Source organism: Trachurus trachurus (genome assembly GCF_905171665.1).
Source record: "Trachurus trachurus genome assembly, chromosome: 6".
Classification (NCBI taxonomy): domain Eukaryota; kingdom Metazoa; phylum Chordata; class Actinopteri; order Carangiformes; family Carangidae; genus Trachurus; species Trachurus trachurus.
The window spans coordinates 19,492,892-19,515,881 of NC_139897.1; the positions used below are offsets into that span (position 1 = coordinate 19,492,892).

The 22,990-nt window shown below is 43.3% G+C and overlaps 1 protein-coding gene across 1 annotated transcript in view; it reads right to left on the reverse strand.

The window, feature by feature from the left end:
- b4galnt4a (beta-1,4-N-acetyl-galactosaminyl transferase 4a) overlaps positions 1 to 22,990 on the reverse strand; it is a gene marked incomplete at both ends in the record, with an annotated part of 123,560 nt that overhangs the window by 72,672 nt on the left and 27,898 nt on the right. Inside the window, one exon of the mRNA XM_083973157.1 lies at positions 10,576 to 10,688. Coding sequence (XP_083829283.1) covers positions 10,576 to 10,688 — 113 coding nt within the window. The remainder of the gene's footprint in view (positions 1 to 10,575; positions 10,689 to 22,990) is intronic.

Genomic DNA, 22,990 nt, shown 5'->3' on the forward strand with positions numbered 1-22,990 from the left:
GATGCTTACTTCTATTGTTCAGCAGTTTTCACTATGGCTCTTATCCCTGCCTTGTTTCTATTGTTAAGCGGTTTCTTTCTTTAGAGTCTTTATTGAGCAGAAGAAAAATTGAGGTGTGCTCCGTTTTTGTTTCCATTTATCGGGTAGCAACAGGGAAAACACCTGCTTGTTTAAATCTGGCAGACGCGCACTTTATACTGATGACTTCCCCTGCTGGGCTATTTTCTATGATCCAGCCTCCTAGAAGCACTTAAAACATTAAGCACTTGAACAAGTTTGTCTTGCAGGCGCTGATGTGTTTACAAGGCCTCAGACCATCAGTTTTCTCTGTTCAAGGTTCCTGCTCCTCTTATCCTCTTATCTAACCCTGCAGACCCCCTATTGTTTTCCTTAGCACAGAGGGGTCTGTCCACAGTGGTCATACTGGAGGGGCAAGTAATACGCATTTATCTTCAAATACCACAAGCTCAGACCCATGACATACTAATTTATTATATGAATACATTCATAAAGTTCATGTTTTCGCCCTTACAGTATAATTCAGTCTGAAATATATTTCTTCAACAAACACAAGTTTTCTGCCAGTCTGTGCCTCTCATGGATGTGATTATCAAGAGTCCATTGTTGCAATAACTCAAGTCTTATGATGTTTTTCACATAGGGCAAAAACTAATTTGAAAGAATTTAAATGAATGAATCACCAAGCCCCGATGCCAACCCTGTCATTTGTCAAACCAAAGTAATTTTGCAGAATTACAACTTCCCGTTGAGAGGATGGGATTTTACAGTTGGTTGATGGGAATTGTTGCAATGAATTCATCAACTTCCCATGCATCAACAGTCCCTGGACCACACTCTGTACAGGCATCTATAATGCAGCGTAACAGTGAGATAAGGGTGAAAGGTGAGAAAGACAGGCAGATACAATATACGCTCCAGTGTCATTTCTTATGACCTAATGACCTTCACCCAGCATGGCCCCAGCATGACTCAGAGCAGTCAGAGCAAACAGCCAGCCGGTAACAGCTTAGCACTGACCGCAGCTGGAACAGAGCCAGCTGGTAGGAACGAAAGCAAGAGCAGCAAAAGCTTCAATACACTGCCTAAAAGGATTGAGCGTGATCCCAGTGTGTAATTCTTTCCCCCCCCTATCTGGGATATGGAGGATGGAAATAAAGCTAAATGCTTTTAAGGCCTAAAAAGGAGGAGAGATAATTTGGTTGGTGTGAGGATGTACTGTAGGTATTGTACCGAGCTGTCCATTTTGAAAACATCTCTGACTGTTTGTGTGTTACGGTACACTGTCACAGCACACCAAGCTGCTGGTTTTGAGAAACAGTTTTTTTTTTCCACTCTGTTGGCATCTGGTTGGAGGGTAGCAGAGTATGAAGGCAGCGCAGACCTCACTGCTGGAGCGCTGCCTGGGTGTATTTTGCAGGCCTGTATAGCTCGGGTCTCCCCCATCTGTGAACCAGCACCAAGCTGACAAATGCCTAAGAGGTGATAGCGAGACTGGGTGAGAGCACTGAAGCACCCAGAGGAAAAAACAATTCTTGACTGAACCCTCAAACAACCTCATATAACGGAGCTGTCAACATCCCCGAGCTTGAAAAATGACAGGGAAGAACTCACTGTTTGCAGGGTTACAGCTAGTTATCAGGGGCTGGTGGCTAAACTCAGCCGTTTGAAGTGAAATCGTGTACATTGAAGGGAACAGTAATTATCAAGGGGTTATGTATTGCTGCCTAACGACCACTACTTAAAAGGTTTGACTGTTGAGATGTAAACACCAGATTAATCCTGCACTTTTTCCTCCTCTTTGGAGTGGGTTGTATCCACGACTACTCAATAATGGAATGACTAATAGATGAAACTTTGCTTTTAAAAATAACTGGGGTCTCATTTTCACAGCAACATTATCACACTCAAACAAAAAGGTCCAGATAAGTTCAACCCAAACATAAATTAGTTGAAAGATCTTAACAATGCATTCTGTGAGCAAACTCATTATTAATCGTTATTATTACTGCAGATGGGACCCAGGTTGTTAACTGGATTTAACCTTTAAGACTTTGTATAATGCAAAACATAATTTTGCTTTTCAAGAGGCTTTCTAGGACTAGTCAACACACAGCAATTGAAAAGCCTCCCTCCAATAGTAACTCTGGTTAGCTTCTTGTTAAAGTCTAAACAATATTACTGTCACATTTGATTGATCTCTTGTATGACAGTAGTGAACTGTAACCATGCCTTTTTCTGTACAACAAAATCAAACCTCATCCATGCATGCTTGTGAACTGTGGCTAACATTGCCAGCTCCATTTTGGCCTGTGGTTGGTTCCTGTATATTAAAGCTGCCACAAGTTCATATTTTACAGCTTACTGTCTTACTTATTTAGCAGCAGAGAAAGATCCATTGTAATTGCTCTATTATTTTCCATTTACTCTGACAACCTGTTGCTGTGCTTCGAGAGACTCTCTGGACCAGGTCAGCTCTGGAGTCCTTGATTAAAGGACAACAATTACATTAAACTTTTTCAGTAACAGAGGAGACAAAGTGGCAGAAAACCAAAAGTGCAAGCTCAGACATCCTGGGGTAGGGCGCTCTGGCTGATGTACCAAATGTCTCATGGGAGATCCATTTCCACTTGGCTGGCTCTGGATCCAATCAGCCAGCAGGATGGAACTCTGTCAACCAAATGTCAAGGCTGAGGCCACTGACTCACCACCTGGAGTCATCACGCTGATTCGCTGCCGACTGTCCTTTTTAGATCCGTGACAGAACTGAGATGCTGAATAAATGTAATGGGTACCTGAAAAAATGAGTCATGTGTCACTGATCTCCACGGTCAAGCCTAAATGTCAAATTGAGCAATTACGCTATGACGCTAATCCCTGTGTTTGGGTCCATTTACAGATTACATGAAGCCTAATACCCAGATAGTAGTCACAGCATTGTGTCATCACAGCCAAGCCTGTGTAGCGCAGTTGAGTGCGTTGAGTCTCGCTGATCAGCCATGTGTTTATTTACTAGACACTCCATGCTCTCTGCTCCTCATCATTCTCAGGGAAGGCTACCAGTGCCAGCGCCAGCGCCATCCCATCTCCCATAAACTATAAGCAAGGCCGTAGCGATGTGAGGCGGCCATATTTACAGCCCTGAAAGCAATTGGAGGTTAACAATGAGGCCGGGCTACTGCGGTTTATGAGCTGCTGCAAAATTGCCACAATGATTAAAATCTCCGTCAGGTGAAAGACAATGGTGCAGCCCTCTCTCTCAGCCCCACTGTGAAATATCTCCACACACTCGCTCTCCTCTCCTCTCATATATGAAGCCAGCGTCTCCTAAGTCACCTGCTTTAAGATTTTGTTAAGACTGGGGATCTTGCAGGGTCACTATTTGATAAATTAGATTATTTGGGGAATTTTTTCCCATCATGCCCCTGGTGAAAATTTACCGGAAGAGAAACTATTGTTTTGATCTACTAATAAAATTATTGTGTTTGTAAATCATATGTATGATTATATTTCGAAATGACCTTCATTACCGTATGTCCAAATAGCCCTGCCTCTCTAATGTATTGAATGTTGGCCTTGGACCCAACAACTCACATGCTTGAGCCTCCCCAGAGTCACCTCCACCATCACTATCAACTCAGTTTGCAATGATTGATGATTCACAGACAGACGATGGTTCCCCTTGTGTGTGCGCACAACGTTAGTAATGTAATAGTAATGTTGTTCGTATGTATTCGTACGATGGCAATGGCAGAAACAACACTCAACACGGCAGGTTTGCATTTTTTCATAAGAGCTGCATGTTCCATAAAAAAGAAAATTCAAGTTCTACAAGTTGTGTGGAGTAGAGGCTGAAGGTGCAGGTATAGTCACAGTCAGGGTGGGGGTTGGCGGTGGGGTGAGGGTGTTGTGAGAGAAGAAACAAACAGCGGAGTGCAGTCAACTTCCTGTCAAATAGCAGCTGGACACATGTTTTACCACAGTCTGCACTGAGTGCGCATTGTTTGTGCGCTGTATTGATCAGCTGACAACCATCAGTCGGTCCCTTTACATCAGAGCCACAGCTCAGTCTGCTGCTGCTGTCTGATGTATGAATCTGACAGCACCAGCTGAAATGATTACAATTTCACTGTCTTCACATTTAGTTTGAAGAAAATACTGTACATGATATAAATGTACAGTATAATTTGAATATTGCTTTTTAAGCCTGTGTGCATATTTTTTATTTCTCAGCTGTCCTGTCTGTCTGACTGATCCCTCGTTTATCTTACAGTCAACGTCAATGTTTTCCAGTTTCATCAAATCATCTCCTGTCCTCTGTCTCCATTTGTCCTCCAGGCTTTCTCGTTTCCTGTGAAGACCCCAACCCTCCTCTCTGCCTTCATCGTGCGTTCCTCTCAGCCTGAACATGAGATGAAGGGGCGGACGCACACAGGCAATCCCCTCCAGACAGGAAAAGCCAAGAAACCGAGTACAGGATCCACATCTCATCCATATTAACAAACACGCACAGAAAACATGCACGGCCAAAACACCAAATGGCACGAGAACAAAAATGCACCTTGTTTTATAAAACCCTGATGTCAGACTTGTCACTTAAAGTGGTAACCGTTTACAGTCTCCCCTAGAGAAGCACACACACACACACACACACACACACACACACACACACACACACACACACACACACACACACACACACACACACACACACACACACACACACACACACACACACACACACACACACAGGAAAGCAGGTGGCCTGAGAGATATTCCATGTCTTTCAAAAAACTAAAAAAAAAAAAAAAAAGCAGCCCAAGTCAGTCCATGTAATTGCCAACCCTCTGACACACTCTGCCAACTATTTAAGCTGCAATTTTAGTGCTTTGCAGGCAAAGACAGAAAAGGTGCCGAGGCAAACATTTGCCGCTCAGTCACAGCCTTTCACAGAGGCAGGGGGGGAAATGTAATTACTTCCTCTACAGAAGATCCAGCTCCTCATCTTCCCAACCCTCTTTGCTCCTGATTTTCTCCTGTTTCCTCCAATCAACCTCTGGCCTGTCTTTGTCTGTCCTATCCTTTACCATGCTCCATGTTTTTTTTTCTCTACCTCTTTCTTATGTGGTCAGTTTAACACTCCCTGTAGTGTGTTTCCTCTCTGCTGCCACTGCTTTCTACAGTATATCCATTTGACATCAAAGAAGAGAGAAGAAGAGGTGCTGGACACATTTACAAGGATTTTACCAGAAGCCTTAACTTACAGCATGGAGACCTGCTGCATGCATCGGCAGGTCAAATACCCGACTTGTTAAATTTGATTATGCAGTGAGCAATGGATCTATCTGGGTGAGCATGCATGTGCGTGCGCGAGTGTGTGTAGCTTTACAAAACATTAGCGACGCTTAACGGAGAAGACAAACTCTCCCTCTGTCCCTCTGACCCATATTACAGCACATTAAACACACTTGAACACCCCCCCCCCCTTTTCTCTTTCTATCTTTTCCCCTCGAAGACACACACACACACATCCAGTGTTTAACTTATCTCAGCCTATAAGGCCTGGAAACACAGACTACGGCTTTGACCTTTGGCTCTGACATTTTGTAAGTGAAGGAGAGCTCTCACTGGAGCTGCCTCACATTATGTTGCTTTGGATTTCCTCGAGATGTCGACGCTGAACGACTAGCCACGTCCAGAGGTCTGTGAAACGTGGTATGCTATACCCACACACACTCACACACACACACACTCATACACTCAGGTCAAGCATTGCTGGAACAAAGAGCTGGTAAATGGATATGTAAATTATGGATGAAGTGAGATGTGGCTATAGAGCTGAACAGAGAGGTCTTAAGGGTGAGCCGTGTTGACATTCTTGCACACACCTGAAATACTAGAACATAGAGCTTGTTACAAATAGAGTGGTATTATAGACAACCATAAATTGGGCTCAGTCTTATCCTCAAAAGATCATAAATCCAAATAAGCAGCTCCTGTAGCGGGCCGATTCCATCTCCTATACCGTAATTGTGATGATTTAGAGCGTGTTTACCATCCAAGTATGAGCACAGTTCATCTAAGTGATCATTATTTGATGCAAACCAAATCTATCACTTGTTGTTTAGGGAACAAATGACAAAGCGAGGCCATTAAAATTCATAAGGAGCGTGCCATAAACTTTCCGACACATTTTCAGTGACTTCAGCAGAATGCTTACAGTGCAGCCGAATATTTGAGCTTCAGTGCACGGGACTGACTCATCCTGAGAGCCGCTTTGCATTTGACTGCTACAGAAGAGGAGTCCTAACGCTATCAGGCAGGTTTAGAGTTTAGAGGAGGGCCGTACAGAAACACCCCTGCCGACTTCCCTTCATGACTCTTATCTCTTCGAGCACATTTCCTAAAGCCTTCACTTAAATCGATTTTGAAGACGACTGCATTTTATAGAATAAGATATACCATCTTCTTCTCTTTGCCGTCCCCCCGTAGATAGCCGACAGCCTCACAGCAATATCGTAACAATTTGGGTTTTAACTTTAATTGTGTTTGGGTCTTAAACTCCTGCAGCTGCGGCATGTGTGGAGCCCAAACGGTGCATGTATGCTATTTTAGAGTGCCGTTACACTCCCTATAAAATAGTTACAACACCACATGCAGGTTGAGGAGAACAGGTGGACTGTTTATGTTGGAAAAATTACCTTGAGATTTGCTCCATGTTGATATCATGTGTCAGCTGCCAGACCAGTTTGAGAGACTTTTTTTGCTTTGTGGCATGGATGGTGCATCATCTCGCTGTAAGTAGCCATTAGCAAACAGTTAACCGTGGTCATAAAGGGATGCACGCTGTCAGCAACAACACTCGGATAGCCTGTGGCATTCAAACAATGATTGAATAATATTAAATGGTACAACATGTGCCAAGGAAAACTATCCCCAGCACCATTACACCACCACCACCATCGTTGTTGACACAAGGCAGGTTCAGGGATTCGTGCTGTTGATGCCAAGTTTGGACCCGACCATCTGTGAGCCTCAGCAGCAGAAACCTACATGCAGCACACGAGGCTGCGCTTTTTGTTTGCCGTTGTACCCGAGCCACGGTCGTACTTAAATCTTCATTTGGTTATTCATGCTTTTCTACTCAACGCAGCTTAATATAGAGAGTGGTTGAGTTGCTGTAGCCTTTCTGTTTCTGTTTCTCCTCTGACCTCTCTTATAACAAAGTGTTCAGTCCACATAACTGCTGCTCATTGTTTTTTTGGCACAGTCAAAGCCACTGAGATCACATTTTTCCCCCCAGTCTGATGTTTAATGTGAACATTAACTGACGCTCCTGACCTATATCTGCAGAAATTTCATGTATTGCATTGCTGCCACATGATTGGCCGACTGGATTCATCCTGAAAGCAGGTGTTCAGTGTGTATGTGTGGGCCAAAATCTTCATGGATATTTAAAAGCCCGTCCCAGTTGGATGCTATTCCCCGGATGAGGTAAAAAACAACATTTAGAATAAACTCGACTGCTACTGATCCTTAACTGTCTAATTCATCTGAATTCATTCCAGCACCTTGCAGCACCTTCTCAGGGACTTCCTTTATAGCCCTGGGTAATGATCCTATCTAGCAGGCAGAAAGGTAGCAGCTTTTTTTATTATCATAATACCAATAACTAGATCTGATACAGCTCATTAATCTGTATCTGTCCACGGCTCTCGCTCTTCAGTGGTTTTGGGCTCTTTTAACATCGAACATTTCACATTAGGCCAAAACATTCAGTTGACATTTAATTGCTTCAAATTGTTTGTCTTCGTGGCCTGATTCTTCAGCACTCCAGGTTGTCTTACAAATAAATGAGTTTCAGGCAAGATTCTACTTCAGTGTAGACAGTCTGTCAACATGAGTGGCAAGCGCTGGTGTGGGAACCTGGTTAACTGAGATTGGGGAAGGAGGGGCTGATAAGAAATTGCCTGCTTTAAGGCCAAACGATTAGTGGTAAATCTTGAGCGTTTTAAAAAAGAGCTTTTTTTCTTATGTCTAACTTTAATAACATGGTCAGAAAATGGTTCGATATGTGCAAGTGAGATAAAAGAGAACAGCACAAGAACACCGTGTCTCTGGCTGCTCCCTGAAGTTTCACACCCACAGATTTAAAGTCTTATTTCCAGTGTTTTGTCCATCTTATTTTTTAAAGGGATAGTTCAACATTTTGGCAAATTGGCCCATTGCCATAATCGCTATAGTCATAGCAGTAGGTTCGTTAACTTTATTTGTCAGTGTAACCTATTTTTAGAACGGTGGAGCAGAGCCGTGAGCTGCTCAGAGCTACGCTATGGAGGCTAATGGAATTTCTTGGTTTCTCTCATCAAACTCATCAAATACAAAATCCCAAAACTCCAAAACGCTTTCGTAGACAAGTTGTGACCTGCACAATCACCACGCTATGAGATAATAATGGAACGTTACGAAACGGAGCCGTTTTCGAGGTAAATACAGGGTAAATACAGAGTCTGCTTGCTGAAAAACTGTCCCTGAACGCAACGCACATCAGCGGTTTTGCATGAATTTACCTCTAAAACAGCTCTGTCTCGTAACGTTCCGTTATTATCTCATAGCGTGGTGATTGTGCAGGTCACAACTTGTCCACGACAGCGTTTTTGAGTTGTTGGGTTGTGTATTTGATGAGTTTGATGAGGGAAACCAAGAAATTCCCTTAGCCTCCATAGCGTAGCCCTGAGTAGCCTGCCGCTCCGCTCCGCCGTTCTAAAAATAGCTTACACCGACAATTAAAGATAACGAACCTACTGCTATGACTATAACGATTATGGCAATGGGCCAATTTGCCAAAATGTTGAACTATCCCTTTAAATGAAACGTGTTGTCCTGTAGAGAACAGATAACCACATACAGTTACAAAAACAGTCGTGGCTAGAAATCAACATCATCCTGTCTGTAGCAGGCCCCTCACCCCAATTATCCCTTCCAAGCATGAGCTTGCAATAAATTTCTCTTTGTAATCCATCTCAGCAGACATTCAGATCAGACTGTAAACATTTGCACAAAGAGCTTAGAACAGATTTGGATAACTGTGTTGTCAAAAAAAAAAAAAATGGCAGCAGTTTTTTTGGAGGACTTTTGATAATAATCCCCAATTGGACGGCTTGTTGGAACCAACAGGAGTTTGGCATTTCAGCACACAGTTGGAGCTAATTTTGCTCTGTAGGTTCTGCAGGACTTGGAACTTATCTGTGGGTCCACAATTGCTGTACTTAACCCTGAAATCCACCCACTGTCGGGGGAGTTCAGTGTTGAAGCATGAGATTGTCTCAGTGGTTTAGTGCTGCACGTACCAAGAGTGAGCGATCTCTCGCGGCGATCGAACTCAGTCTCATGGTCTGCCTTTTGATATCTGTCTCTGTCTAATTCCACATCCCTCAACAAGAACACTATCAAAGAAATAAACCCTGGAGGAGGGGGAGGAGGTGAAAATGCATGATGTACTCCGAATACATTTTGAATTGGGAACATTGGGCGGTGAGGTCACAAGGCTAAGCTATAGATGGGTTAAAGTTAAAGAAAAGTTTCCAAATGATGAAATTTCACCCATCTACACCAGCGTTTCATCAACATCTTTACCTGTACAGAGATTTTGTTTTGCTTCATCACTAATCTCTTTTCCATTATGGAGGGAGGGTGCTGTTTTTTGGAGCACTAATCAGTGGGTGCACAAAGAAAGGAGCCCAATGTGTTTGATTATAATTAAGATCTGAAGTGTGATTGTTGCAGTGCTGATGAGCTCCCTCACACACACACGAGCAATCAGTGGTGTTTATGTAACATATGAACAATACTTACAGTACTTAAGTGTTCTTTTTTTGGGGGGAGTGGCTATTTGAATATCCATATTTATGTCTATACATGTCCTAAATAAAAAGTGTACTTTTACTTCAATATGAATTTACCTTGCACATTTTTGTGACTTCAAAATACAATGTTGGAACAAGTGCTGTAGTCCCAAATGTCAATGAAAGGTGATTTAGCATCGCCAGAATTCAGCTCAGGAAGACAAGAAAACTCTCACCATTTTGAAAACAAGCTTTGTTTCAAGATGAACAGCAAATGTATCGATGCCCAGTAATGACTGGTTTGTTACTGAAGGGAAGGAAGGAAGGGAGGCTTCTCAAAATTTCCGCTTGTGTTGTCTATTTACAGCACTTACTGCAATTTGTACTATTACTTCCAATATTTAAAGTACAGTACATTTATTATCAGAAAGTAACTTTTAATACTCAAGTACTGTAAATAGATATTGTAAAACCTTTACTCAAGTATTCTTCCAAATACAAGTTTAGATATACTGCATGTGCTCATACTTAAGTCTGACTTTGAGGAACTTCCTCCCCTCACTCTGTGAGCAACAAACCTCATTGTTGCTTAGTCAGAGAGATGTGGGTGAGGGGGTGGGTGTGTTTAGGCAGCAGCATCACATTAATATTCAGTCCAGAGTGGTGTAACAGAAAAGAAGACAGACAGCGAAAGAAACAAAGAAAGACTCACTGCAGCTTCGTCCTCCCTGCTGTCGCTGGTGTCCTCACTCTTGTGGTGGCCGGCTGAGGAGCGAGTGTCCCTCTTGCGGCTGGCGTCTGTCCCCTCCATCTGTCTCTCTCCATCTGGGCCAAGGTGAAAACATGAACACAGCTCAGAAAGCCAGCAAGCGCCATCATCACCATCATCATCATACAGTCATCATCATCATCATCATCATCCTCATTGCCATGATCCTCATCTCCATTTTAATCATCCTCATTAATGGCATCATTGTCTTTCCGATCACAATCATTATCATCATCATCATCGATGGCATAATTATAATTACGAACATCTTCATTACCATCGTCATGATCGTGGTCAACAATAATTGCGAGCTATCACTCATTTTCCTTTCTACTGAGCCTCGTCTCGACTGTAATCAATCCCGGATAAAACTTTTCACAGAAAAGAAGATTAAGTGGAGAAAAAAAATGTAACGAGAAAAGTGAAAAGAGACAAGAGAGAAGAAGAAGGGGGGGGGGGGGGGGGGTGAAAATGGAAGAAGAAAAAAAACGGAAGAGATTGAGAAACCGAGGGACATAAAGAATAGCTTTTCTTGCTGTGGAGTGGAGCTGTTAGGATGCTGTCATGCCACAGATGGATTATGGGACTTTTGCAGCACAATGATGACAGTTGCCTTGGCCGGGAGAGAACAACCGGAATTCAAATCCACTCATTACGAGTGTGTGTGTGTTTGTGCCTATATACTGTATATGTGTGTGTGTTTTGTGGGTACCAATATATAGAGCATATGGTCCAAACTGCCAAATCTCTGTGCTTCCTTTAAAGAGCAACACACATTTCCACACACACACACAAACACACACATTGTCATGGACGATCAAACCTGAGCACAATTCAGTACAGAGCTGTAACAGGATATTCAACATTTTATGAGAGCCAGGTTATTTGGAGTTACAAGGACTGAATGGATACTCATAAAGTTTCCTATAAGGGTTTCTGCCTCCACGAGGAGTTCATATAAAAAAGGGAATCCATACCCTATTCACTCCAATTTCTTTTTATTTGTATTGTACTGCATTCGATCCCATTTGGCTGACATGGTTCATGAATGCACAACATTGCTGCAGCTCAGATGGACTGCCATAAAAGGTGGCGCCTATGCCATTGACTCCGCTATAAAAAGCTGAGGAGTGGGTGACTTTTCAGTGTCCCAAATGCATTACGGTGAAAGTGGTTCATTACTGTCTGCTGAGCAGGGGTGGCTGCTGCGTACGCACACGCATACTGTCACACACACACAACAGGGGATGGATTGTGATTAAAAGACGAGAGAGGGGAGAACAGGTGGCTATAAAGCATAATGAGTACTAATGGTTTTCCAATATGTCCCCTTAACAATGAGTCTGAGTGGGCTGAATTAGATGGGGGGATTTGGGGGTAAGTGGTGTGTGTGCGTGTGTGCGCAGTGGGGACACAAAGAGACAAAAAGGCATGTAAATGTACAGAGACGGAGAAAGGAAGAGAGGAAGCGGCTGACCTACTGCGAGAAACAATCTAGAGTCGAAAAACACACAAAATAAAAATAAAATGTATCAAAAGTTAAAGTTTTTCTCTTGTGCAATTTGTACGGCCTCTCATGAAAGGCTCCGGCAAACATAATCTGTGCAGATGATCTGTTTTCCTCTTTTGTTTGGATATCATCTTGCCTGTCTCCTTCTATTCCCTCTGCAATTTCACTGATTCCAGACAACTGTAGTATGAATCTCCTTTGATCTGAAAAATCATCTTCTTTTGCTGAATAACGGAAGCGGAGGGAAAAACTTGCCATGTTCATAATGCATTCCCCTTAAAACGGTTTTCTCATTTTTTCTCTCAGATAGTGCGAGGATACATCGTGTTGTATGTTTTTATGCATTGGAAAGGTCAATGCGACTCAGCAAGAAAAAAACAAAGAGAATGGATATAAACATAATACTCCACAATGGGAGGTGCGGAAGCTTTTAGCAAGTGCCATTATCATTGGAGCCACAGGAACTGTGATGTGAGAGCCGCCAACCTGCAGTCCAACTTGACATGGACAGGCTAAGTACGGCCTGCGGGGTCTATCAAAGCGCCACTAGATCAAAGAGCAAACACCAAAGAGCGGACAAGATGAACCTCGTCTCATTTCAAGCCCCACTTTCCTGCCATTGTTGAGCCGAAAATAGCAGGACACTTTGACTTCAAAGTTTTGATCTTGCTCTACAACTAAAACCACCTTTGTCAAAAGTCCTTAACGTAGGTTTTATCTGTGTGTCTTATTAGAAAATGCCTCAGGATGCTCCTGTGCTTTCATTTCATGAGCAAACCATATTCCAACAAAGAATATGTCACGGTAAATAGAATGAAGCAAATTACCTAAAAGCACCCCCAATGGAAAATAAATAGTAAATTAATTTCTTGTGCGTTGCAATTTATCTTTTGCTTCATTGTGCTGTTTATTTTCGCTCTTCCTCTGAGTACACACTGCATGAGTCACTGCAGCATGAGTCAACTGGCAGCACATCTCCCTTTAACCGTTTATCTGAGACTATTACAAGCAGGCAATGCACCAGGGAGCAAGGAGAAACTCCTCTTTGCCTGGCCTCATTTATGTAAGTGATGACCTTAAATATGATCGAGCATACAGAGCAAAAAAACCTCAAATCAGTCCGACTTGGAAATGAAATACGTGACAGGATTGAAAGCAACACTGAATAACCTGTGAATATATTTTTTTAAAGAAATCAAAAAAGAACCCCCCAGATTAATTAAAAAACAAACAAACCTTTTGAGCAACCTTCACATCTGTATCATAAGCTGACCACAGTCTATTGTGATTTGCACAAAGAAATACTCAGGAAGCATTCAAGATTGAGAGTAAAGACAAAGTAAAATCACCTCTGGAAGTATCAGCCACATGTCAGAAAGCTGTCGACCAACATTAGGAAGAAAACTTCAACAAAGAATCCACTTTCAAATCATTTAGGTCCCTCAAGCATCGTCTTTTGAAGTGTGAGGAGAATCGTTTTTGACTGAACTTCTTTCCTCACAAAAAAAGTCCTTAAGCGCTAAAAGCACTATATGCTCCTCTGCACCCTATACAGAGTCAGGGAAAAAAGGAAAAAAAAGAAGAAGAAATTAGGTGAAGTGCACCGTGGAAATACCTTCCTGCTGGTACTTACAGTATATCATCATAGTAACACTTAAATCATTAGTCAACCTTTTGCAGAGAGTTTCTTTATATGGATAAATGTAAAAAGAACATTTACTGTTAATATATTCCTCTAATATCTACGCAAAAGGAGATAATGAGAATTGAAAAGTGTGTGTGTGTGTGACAGCAAAAGTGAGAGAGAGAAGATCAAATGTTCAAACAATCTTTGCCAATATATCCCTCATGCACTAAGCTTGTGTGCGAGTGTGAGCGTGAGTGAGTGAGTGAGTGAGTGAGTGTGTGTGTGTGTGTGCGTCCTGACTAAATCTATGCACCAAGTGTGGACACTGGCTCATGTGTAGCCTCTCAGATACAAAGCTGCAGTGCTGCATTTGAACCGTGTCATAAATAATATTCAGTGAGCAGTTTGATGAACAAATCAAAACGGTACTGTGTTGGTGACTCAGTCATACAACAAACCATGAGGATGAAACCAGTGATCTGAGTAACCAGCATGCTTTGCTGTCATATGCTCATGGGCACCAGCACCAGAGTTAAAAAAAGGACTTGAACGAGGACGATGCACCGAGGGACAGGCATTTACACACTCATGTAGACTATGCAGCAGTGTGCGGTGCGAGCTGTGTCTCACCCCCATGCTGAGCTGCACCAAGTCTGAGTCCCAGGACTTCCTCAAGCCTCCATGCTGGCTCTAATGAAGTGATGAGGAGCGGACTGGCAGGTTAATGGAAGCCAATCGACTACGCACTCCACCCCACCACCAGCAGGAGACCAGGCAGAATACTAATCATTCAGGAGCCGCCTCCCTTATGTCTGTTAGACCTAATCTGTTCATATCCCCCGGCCCTAAAACAGCAGCACTATTTACTGTGCAGATAAGATAGTGGAGAGCAACTTCTGTAACCTCCAGAGGACATAGATAGTAACTGTTTTTTGTGAGTGTTTTGTAGATTAAGTTTGTGACAGAGTGCATTAAAAACCATAATAAACAGGAGTCTTATCCAAGGTTGATGTGGGTGGAATCTGCAGATAGAGACTGTGGGGTTGGGTGAAAACTTTCTCCCGGCTTCCTCTACTTTTGAGTAGTGAGTATAATAAGTTCACCTTGCATGGCTGCTCCCTTTGAACTAATGATATTCTAAACTCGATAGCTTTCAGAGAACTGTGGCTGTCAGATCTCTCATCTCCGCCGTACGTGTGCCAATATGCATGTGTGTGTGTGTATATTTCGGCGTGTCTGCGGGTATATGTAAACAATGTATGCATGCGCGGGCGCGTGTTGCGCATCTGCGTCTTGTTTTATCTTTGAACAAGACTGACAACAACTGCGGGGTTTCACTGCGAGGCACTGCTCCACTGTATGTTAAGTGATAGACACAATGGTGATACAGCAGAATGCTAATGACAGAATCAGAGAGGTGAGTAGGCTACAGCAGCAGCTATGAGAAGTGCAACGAAGGGCAGTCAGATGAAAAAAGGCAAGAAAACTTATCATTTAAAAAGAGATAAATAAACCCTAGGTGGTTAAGTAACATGGGTTTAGTCTGAGCGCATGTGACAACTCTCAGTCACAACAAATTAACTAATAGTTAATCTGTTTAGGAGCCCGTGGGATCCGCTTCATGTTAACAGCCCCTCTGGCAAACAGGGGAGGGAATGGCAGCAGCAGTCAGACACAGCAGCTAAACGTGGTTGCAGAAAATGCCAACGGTCAATATCACAATTCATTTGCCAGTGTTATATATAGAGAGCAGCTCCCACATGGTCTCCTTTGAAAAGGCACAGTCAAGCACACTTAATACGTAACCTTAATAGAGGACAAACAAACCGACCACAAACACAAACAGGTAGTTTGCACAGCCACAAATGACTGGTAATTACTTGTTTGCAAACAATGCAAACTTCCAGGGGAGCAAATAGAAATTATTTTCATGATCAATGAATCAATTGATCAGTGAGTTTGTGAAAATCTCCCACCACAAAACGCCCACAAAAAGTTTACAAAGCCTAAAGCAATTTAGCCAACAAACAGTCCCAAACCCAATTATATAAAGCTGATATAATCAGAAAATCCTCACAATTTAAACTGCTAATGTTTTACAAATTTGAATTATCAATTGCATCAATGATGATTTTTATGTTTTATTTTATGATGTATTATATCATGATGTGAGTGGCTCCAGTAAGAATTCAGATTCCTTCACTTGCAGCAATTGAAGGCATCTGAATACCCTGTAGCCATAATAAAAACAACAAGCTAAATTAGATTTAAATATATTGTAAAGATGTCAGAATCTCTCCCTATTATCTTGCGCTTCCAGCAGAGTTTCACACTGCAAACCTTCAAAATCACCTCAAACAGCCTTTATTGGACTGAGACCTGGAGTCTGTGTGGGCTGTTGGACCACCCCAAGGTCACTTATGTTCCTTTTAATATTTTGAGGTTATATAAGATGCTAGTTTTGGCATCATTTTTGCTGGAGGAAGTGAGGAGAAAAGGAGCCGCCGGTTAGAAACAATGCTTTAGTGGTCTCTGGCATTCAAATGAAGCTCAGTGTTGTATCAAGGGGCTTCATTTGTGCAAGAAAATCCTCCCACACGGTTACCACTACCTGCTTCCTTTGACATGAGGCAGGACTGTTGGACAATTTCATGCTGTTTACTTGAAATTCTTAACCTGCCGTCAATGTGGCACAAGCAAAATCATCTGTAGGCAAAGTATTTCCACTGTTTGATCATTGAGAACTGATGAACATGTGACCGCTGCAGCTTATTCGTCTTTTTGTGGTGCTTCGCTACAGTTTGAAGCTTTGACAAGACGCATTCAGGCGTGGCCTTCAGCAAATCACTAATGCACGGAGCTCTTACATGCATGTGGCCTTCCTGTTCAGCCATCTGCCCCTGACCTTCCTCACTGCCAAGGTGTTTTGGACTGCATTACTACAGCTGACTACACGCTTTCTTTTTCTTTATCGCACTCAAATCCCACGGGGCTAGCTGTTTTCTGAGATGCTGGAGCAACTCCACTTGAATCAAAGTAGCTCAGGTTGTGCGTCATGGCTGTTTTTTTGTGTGGTTTAACAGCAAATTAACCTCTTCACCTTGCCTAAACAGCATCATACTGATTTGCCATTTGGAGGAGCAGATTATTTGCATCAGCGAGTAAGTTTACTTGATAGAGTGGCAACCAAATGAGAAGGAAACTCGCTGCATGCATAAAGGATGAGTGGAAATGAAGGATGTGCGGTGAAAAGTGTGATGAAGTGGGGGCAAGAATCAAATGTAGAGACATGAAACAAGGTTTGGGAGGAAGAACAGACAAAAGAGTTACAGGAACAAGTGCACAGCAACAGCATGCTCTGCATAAATTATTGACGGGGTTGATCTCTCCTCAGCAAGTACACTGCGACTCCATCTTGGTGACGTACGTACTCTGTACTCCCCCTTGAGCTTGCACCAGGGTTGTGGGGGAATGCTAAATACACCCACTGCCTCCTCTCCCCCCCACCACTGGAGGACGAAGATTAAAATTGCATAGGACGATGAAACAAGAGGCTGCGGCTTTTAAGAACACAAGAGTGGGAGACAGACAGGGAGATTAAGTGAGGGGGGGGGGGGGCAGGTTGAAGAAAAGAGTGGAGAATGCAAGAGGGTATGGGGGAGGAGATTAAATTGGAAGTCAAGGAGATGACTGTGGAAGAGGAAGCTGAGTGGGATGCAAAGGATGAGAGAGCGACTGTGAGGAGGGAGAAGTGAAGAAGAAGTTGTAACCACTGGGAGAGAGAGCTGCAGGCTCACATGCTCACTTGTCATTTGTCAGTCAGCCACTCACTGATTGATTTGGTTGCTCGCTCATTCCCTCTGCATCCCCGTCCCCAGCTCTCTGCCATTCATTTTCAATATACTCCACTACTTTTTACAAGCTCTTATAAAGAGCTTATAAAGTTTTACGAGGACGGCGGCTTGTTGCGCTGCAATCAGGCGTGACGTTAAAAGACACGGCTGACGCAAGGCGATGGAGAATGCCGAACCGATAGTGCCAGTGAAGTCTTTTTAATGACTCTTTTAGGCCCGTCAGCCAAGCGTTCTTCATGTACACACGCAGGGTGGCATGGCAGGGGGGCAGCACAAGTGCAGCAGGCTTTACTGAGCCCCCGTGTTGGCCAAATGGAGCTGGCTAATTATAGCAAATAAACTGCACTGATCTGTACCATTAGACAGTCAGTAATGAAGCAGAGTGGAGGGCTGCTGTGACACTGATGAATAGCCGAGTGCAGCACTCCCTGGCCTTTAGTTCAGCACTAACAACGCAGACTTCTGAGGAAAGCGCGAGTGCATTAAGACAAGAGGCATAACAAGGGTTTCGGAGATGAGATAAATAGAGACAAAGGGGATGTGACGGAGTGGAGGGAGGAAAGACGAGAGGAACGACAGAGAGAACTTGATGGGGGGAAAGATAGAAAGCAAAGCGCAAGAGGATGTAGTTAGAGTGAAAATGTGCTTGTAGGCCTGTGGGTGTGTAGGGCAGAGAGAGAGAGGGAGAGAGGGATTGTCGAGATGCTTAATGTGCTGTAATATGGGTCAGGGGCAAAGAGGTCCCACTCTCCCTCTCTCTTTCACTCTCTCCCCTCCACTCTCTCGTCTAAGCTCCTGTAATGTTTTGTGTTCTACTAATAGCTCGCTAAAGCCGCCACTTAGGAAAATTCAAATAACAAAAAAACAAAATGCCTCAGATGGAGACAAACATAAAATCAGAGCCCAAGGGCCCAGTGCACTTAAAGATTAATAGACAGCCTGCAAGAAAATGGAGTGACCTTATTGCAGCATCGGACTACAAAGAGACACAATTGCAAGTACACACGCATATACAATAGTCTCTCTCTCTCTTACACACACACACGCACTGATTCTCACAGAGTATTGTTTTGAAGCAAACCTAATGAGCAGAATCAATTAAACATGCGTTTCAGAGGAACATGAGTTTGGCAATTTGCGGCAACTGGGTTTAGTGCAAGGTGGTCTGCTGCATTCAGAATGAAAGGCGGCTTGTGAAGAGCTGTTACGGCCGTACGGTTTGCGTAAATATGAAAGACAAGTCAATTTATGGATTTTTCATCACTACTCACCACTGTGTGGAAACGCAAAGAGTGCCATTAAGTAGTCAATAGATTACATCCACAATCAAAAAGCCTGTGAAAGCCAGGGAAGTGCCTGGTGCTTATCTCGAAAGCCTGTCTGAGCTCTAATGAGGTTGATATCTGACTTGCTCTCTACTTGAAGCTTGAACACAAATATTATCTGCTCTGTTGAGGTTTTTACACTCATCTATATTACACTATTGGCAGCTAAACAGGGTCTAGTAGGTGATGGCCAAAAGCCATTTTAGTTTCAAATATGGAAAGCAATGCACTTGACTATCAGCAGATATAGTGAGCGATATAGGGTTTTCTCCATCATTGATAAATCTTGCTCTCTATTTATGACTAAGCGTGAGCTAGATATTTTCAGGGGCTGGTTAGCTGGCAACCCAGGTCACAAAAATGGACAAAAATGGAAGAAAAAAAATAAGCTGATATGATTGTGTCAATCTTCTGTCTAGTTTATATTTGGCCACAGGCTCCAGAGCAAAACAGCCAGATCCCTCTGCAACCTGCCAGCCCACTCACCCTGCACACCTCTGAGTGGCTGTCTGCCTCTGCCCATCTCCTCTTGCTGCTTAGTGCCCAGGGCCTCCGTGAACTCCACTGGCTGTCTACAAGCTTATAAGGTCTGCTTTGGACCTACACTGGGTTGCCACGGAGACAAGAGTGCAAAAGGAAAACATTTCAATCATTCAGTGACAGAAGATACTTATATATAAAAAAAAAAAAATTCAAAGCCAGCGGGTGAGATAGGAAAGAGGAGAAGAAGTTATCGCGGCTTCTTACCAGGACATAAGTGAAAGTGAGGATGATAGACTTTATCAAGGGACACACAAACACAAACACAAAAACACACACACACACACACACACACACAACAGCCATATGTGGTTTTCAGCAAATGCGAATAACAAATCCTCCCCGGATGCCATGATGTGTCTGTACATCGTATGTGCATTGTTGCGGAATCTCACATAAAGGCCAAAAGGTCTCAGTCTCTGTGGTGTTTATTATGAGCGAGTGGACAAACACATACTGTATGCACACACACACACCCACGCACACAAAATAAGCTATCCCCACAGTTGCCAGTGACACCCAGAGGCAGCTGCTCCAATCACAGTAGAGGAGATAAGGAAGCTTCTCTGAGCTGCTGCAGAACCACAACTGTCACAGCTGATGTGTCACTGGGGAAGGAATTAGAGAGAGCACGTAGGGGTCGCACGCTTCCTTGAGCCCCCCTCGCTCATTAGCATACATTTGTAAACAAAGAAAGAGAAACGACGAAGGCCCCGGAGCCGGGCTAACGCGTTGTCACGCCGTTACCGAGAGTCAGAGTGGAACAGAGCATCTAAATGAGCTGAGAGCGCTAGAGGAGACCTTTCTGTGATAATTCATCCATCTTCTGTGCTCCTGACAGCTGAGCTGCTGCGCTGGGAGACAATGAGAGAGGAGCCTGGGGTGTCGGCATCCGGCCTGCATCCAGAAAAGAAAAAAGATGAAGATAAAAAAAAAAAAAAAAAATACACTTGATAAACTTGAGAGTTTGAGACCCTAGCTTTAAGTCTTGTGGCTCCTTGTGAGCCAGATACAAAACGAAGGGGAAAAAAGACATTTTTTCTTGAGGGATCAACAAGAGGAGACGCAGAGGTGTGAGGAAAAGAGGGAGGAAGAGAAAAATGCAGCGTTTTGCTACACCTCACTAAGAGACAAATACTATTTTAGAAACCTCAAAACACTTGAGACAAGACTGACCCCTAAATAACCCTATACTCTACCTGTCTCTTCCTCTCTCTCTCTCTCTCTCTCTCTCTCTCTCACACACACACACATTTCTCCATCTGCCTCTCTTCTCTCACCACCTCATTCCTTGCTACTCTTTCTATACACCTTTCATCTTTTCTGCCTCTCTTCTTCTCCGTCTCTTTCAGCTGCTCTCAATCACTCTCTGCCACCATCCGAGGTGTTGGCAGCAATTAATACTTGAATACGGTTTCCATGTAGAATCCCAGTGTGGTCATTATTGTCCACCGAGTATCTGATTATCATCATCCCTGTAGGAGTCATTACCTTGCTGATCAAATCGTCCTTGCGCTGCAGATAAAGAGAGATGGAAGAAGACTGGTAAAGAGCGGAGGACAGACATAATGGAGAGAAACGGAAACCAAAAAAAGGAAAATGTTTTTTTTTTTCTTTAAAAAAGTGCTCGGATGGTGGTGGCAAGGGGTTACAATATGAGAATAAAAGATGAAAGAAGACAGAAGGGGGAAAATGAGGACAGAGGAAGGGGGAACAAGGGAGAGGGGGAAAGAAAAGGAAGAGGTGATGTGTTACACGCAAGGGAGGGGGAGAAGCAGGAGGAGGACAGAAACAATAATAGCCTTGTCTTATCACTATACAGTGATAAATTCCCTTCTCGTCCGGGAGTCAGCGCCCCGGCTGGGGCCAGGCCTGATGACAAACCACCTCCACCCTGCACTGCAGCCCTGGCTATTTATGATCAGGCAACTTGTACGAGTCGATCGGGGGGCCAGCTGGGCCTAGATTCGTCTTGGGTCAGTGTCGTCTCTCCTGGGCCCCATGACAACCTCAAATGGGGCCACTCTGTCACGTCTCATCTCCCACTCCTCTGCCCTCCGCGCTGACAGTCCCCTTCAGCACATCATCCTCTGGTTACTGGTGATAACTCAGTATTGTTAACAACTCCACAGTGTCTGTCCAGCAGGTCACGTGTGACAGCAGCCGGCGCCGTTCGTTCACTTTCAACCGACTCTCGCTATTCTGTGGACTAATTCAATTATAGGATTCTTTAGCGCATAGATCTTTCACAGTTCTTGAATAAAATAAAATAATAATACACAGAAACCTCATTACACAAGAATCCGCTCATTGGTACTGAGGAGGGAAGTGCCGAGTCAGCGTCTCTCTAATGAACAGTCCAATTACAGCAATACTTACAGTAGCAATTACCAACTTTTTGAGGTGCAAGATGTAAAATTCAATGCTTCTGCTGCGCTGGTGAGTGCCAAACAAGAAAACCTGCATGTCTAACAGTTCAGCCACATAAACAAAATTACGTAAACCCTAAGCAAACAAATGCATGAAACTGTAATAGAATTCTGTTCCTGCATCAGCCAGCAGCACGCCATCCATCCGTTCACTCACTCTTCCCGCTATGGAAATCGCCACCATCGTCTGCTGACCCCAAATCAGTCACAAAGGACAGAGAGCTCCAGCGAGCCGCACGCATGGGGCTCAGCCGAGCAATTAATCCATGCAGGCTGCTGCAATTGTTTGCATTTAGTTTCTTGTGTCTGTTTACCCGTTTACATATTCCTGCTCGGCGTAAATTATTCATGTGTGTTCCTTTCCGTATCCTCTAGCAACAGCAGAGACGGTTCACGCTGCGAATATGAAGGCAACAATGCAACACATTGATCGACATCACCGCCGATGGTTGGGAAATGAAAAGGGAGGGGAGGGAACCGGTGTAAAGCTGAGATACATTCACAATAAAAGAAGAGAGCGAGAGGGAACCTTGATCAAAACAGATCAAAAAACAGAACAACTCACCAGAAAGAGAAAGAGGGCAACATTTGTCTGTCAAAATTAAGACACCTGGGTAGTGCATTGTTTTTTTTGTTTTTTTTTACATGTGTGCATTTGTGTTGTGACTGTGGCCAGCAACTGTCTATTCATTGATCAAATGTATGAAACACTGCATTTCTTTGTATCTTAGGCCTTCATGTTGTAGTTTTAACAAATATCACAAGCAGAACAAAACAAGCAATAAACTATTCATTTCCACGACAAGTTCTCTTCCTGTCCTTAAGACTGTCTACATGATTCTTCATTTAACTTCTGACGTACAATCCAGGTCACATCCCATCACAAAAAAGCAGTATCAACTGGATGCTTTGCAGTGAATGTAACTGACTATGAGGGTTCTAGCTTTTGTCGAGTACAAAAAAGAAATAATAAATTAAAGTGTAGTTTTTAACAGTGAAGTAAAGTTTGGTGTTACTCAAATTCCACTGAGACTTCACTTTTATTGGAGGGTGACACCACTCGCATCGATTCT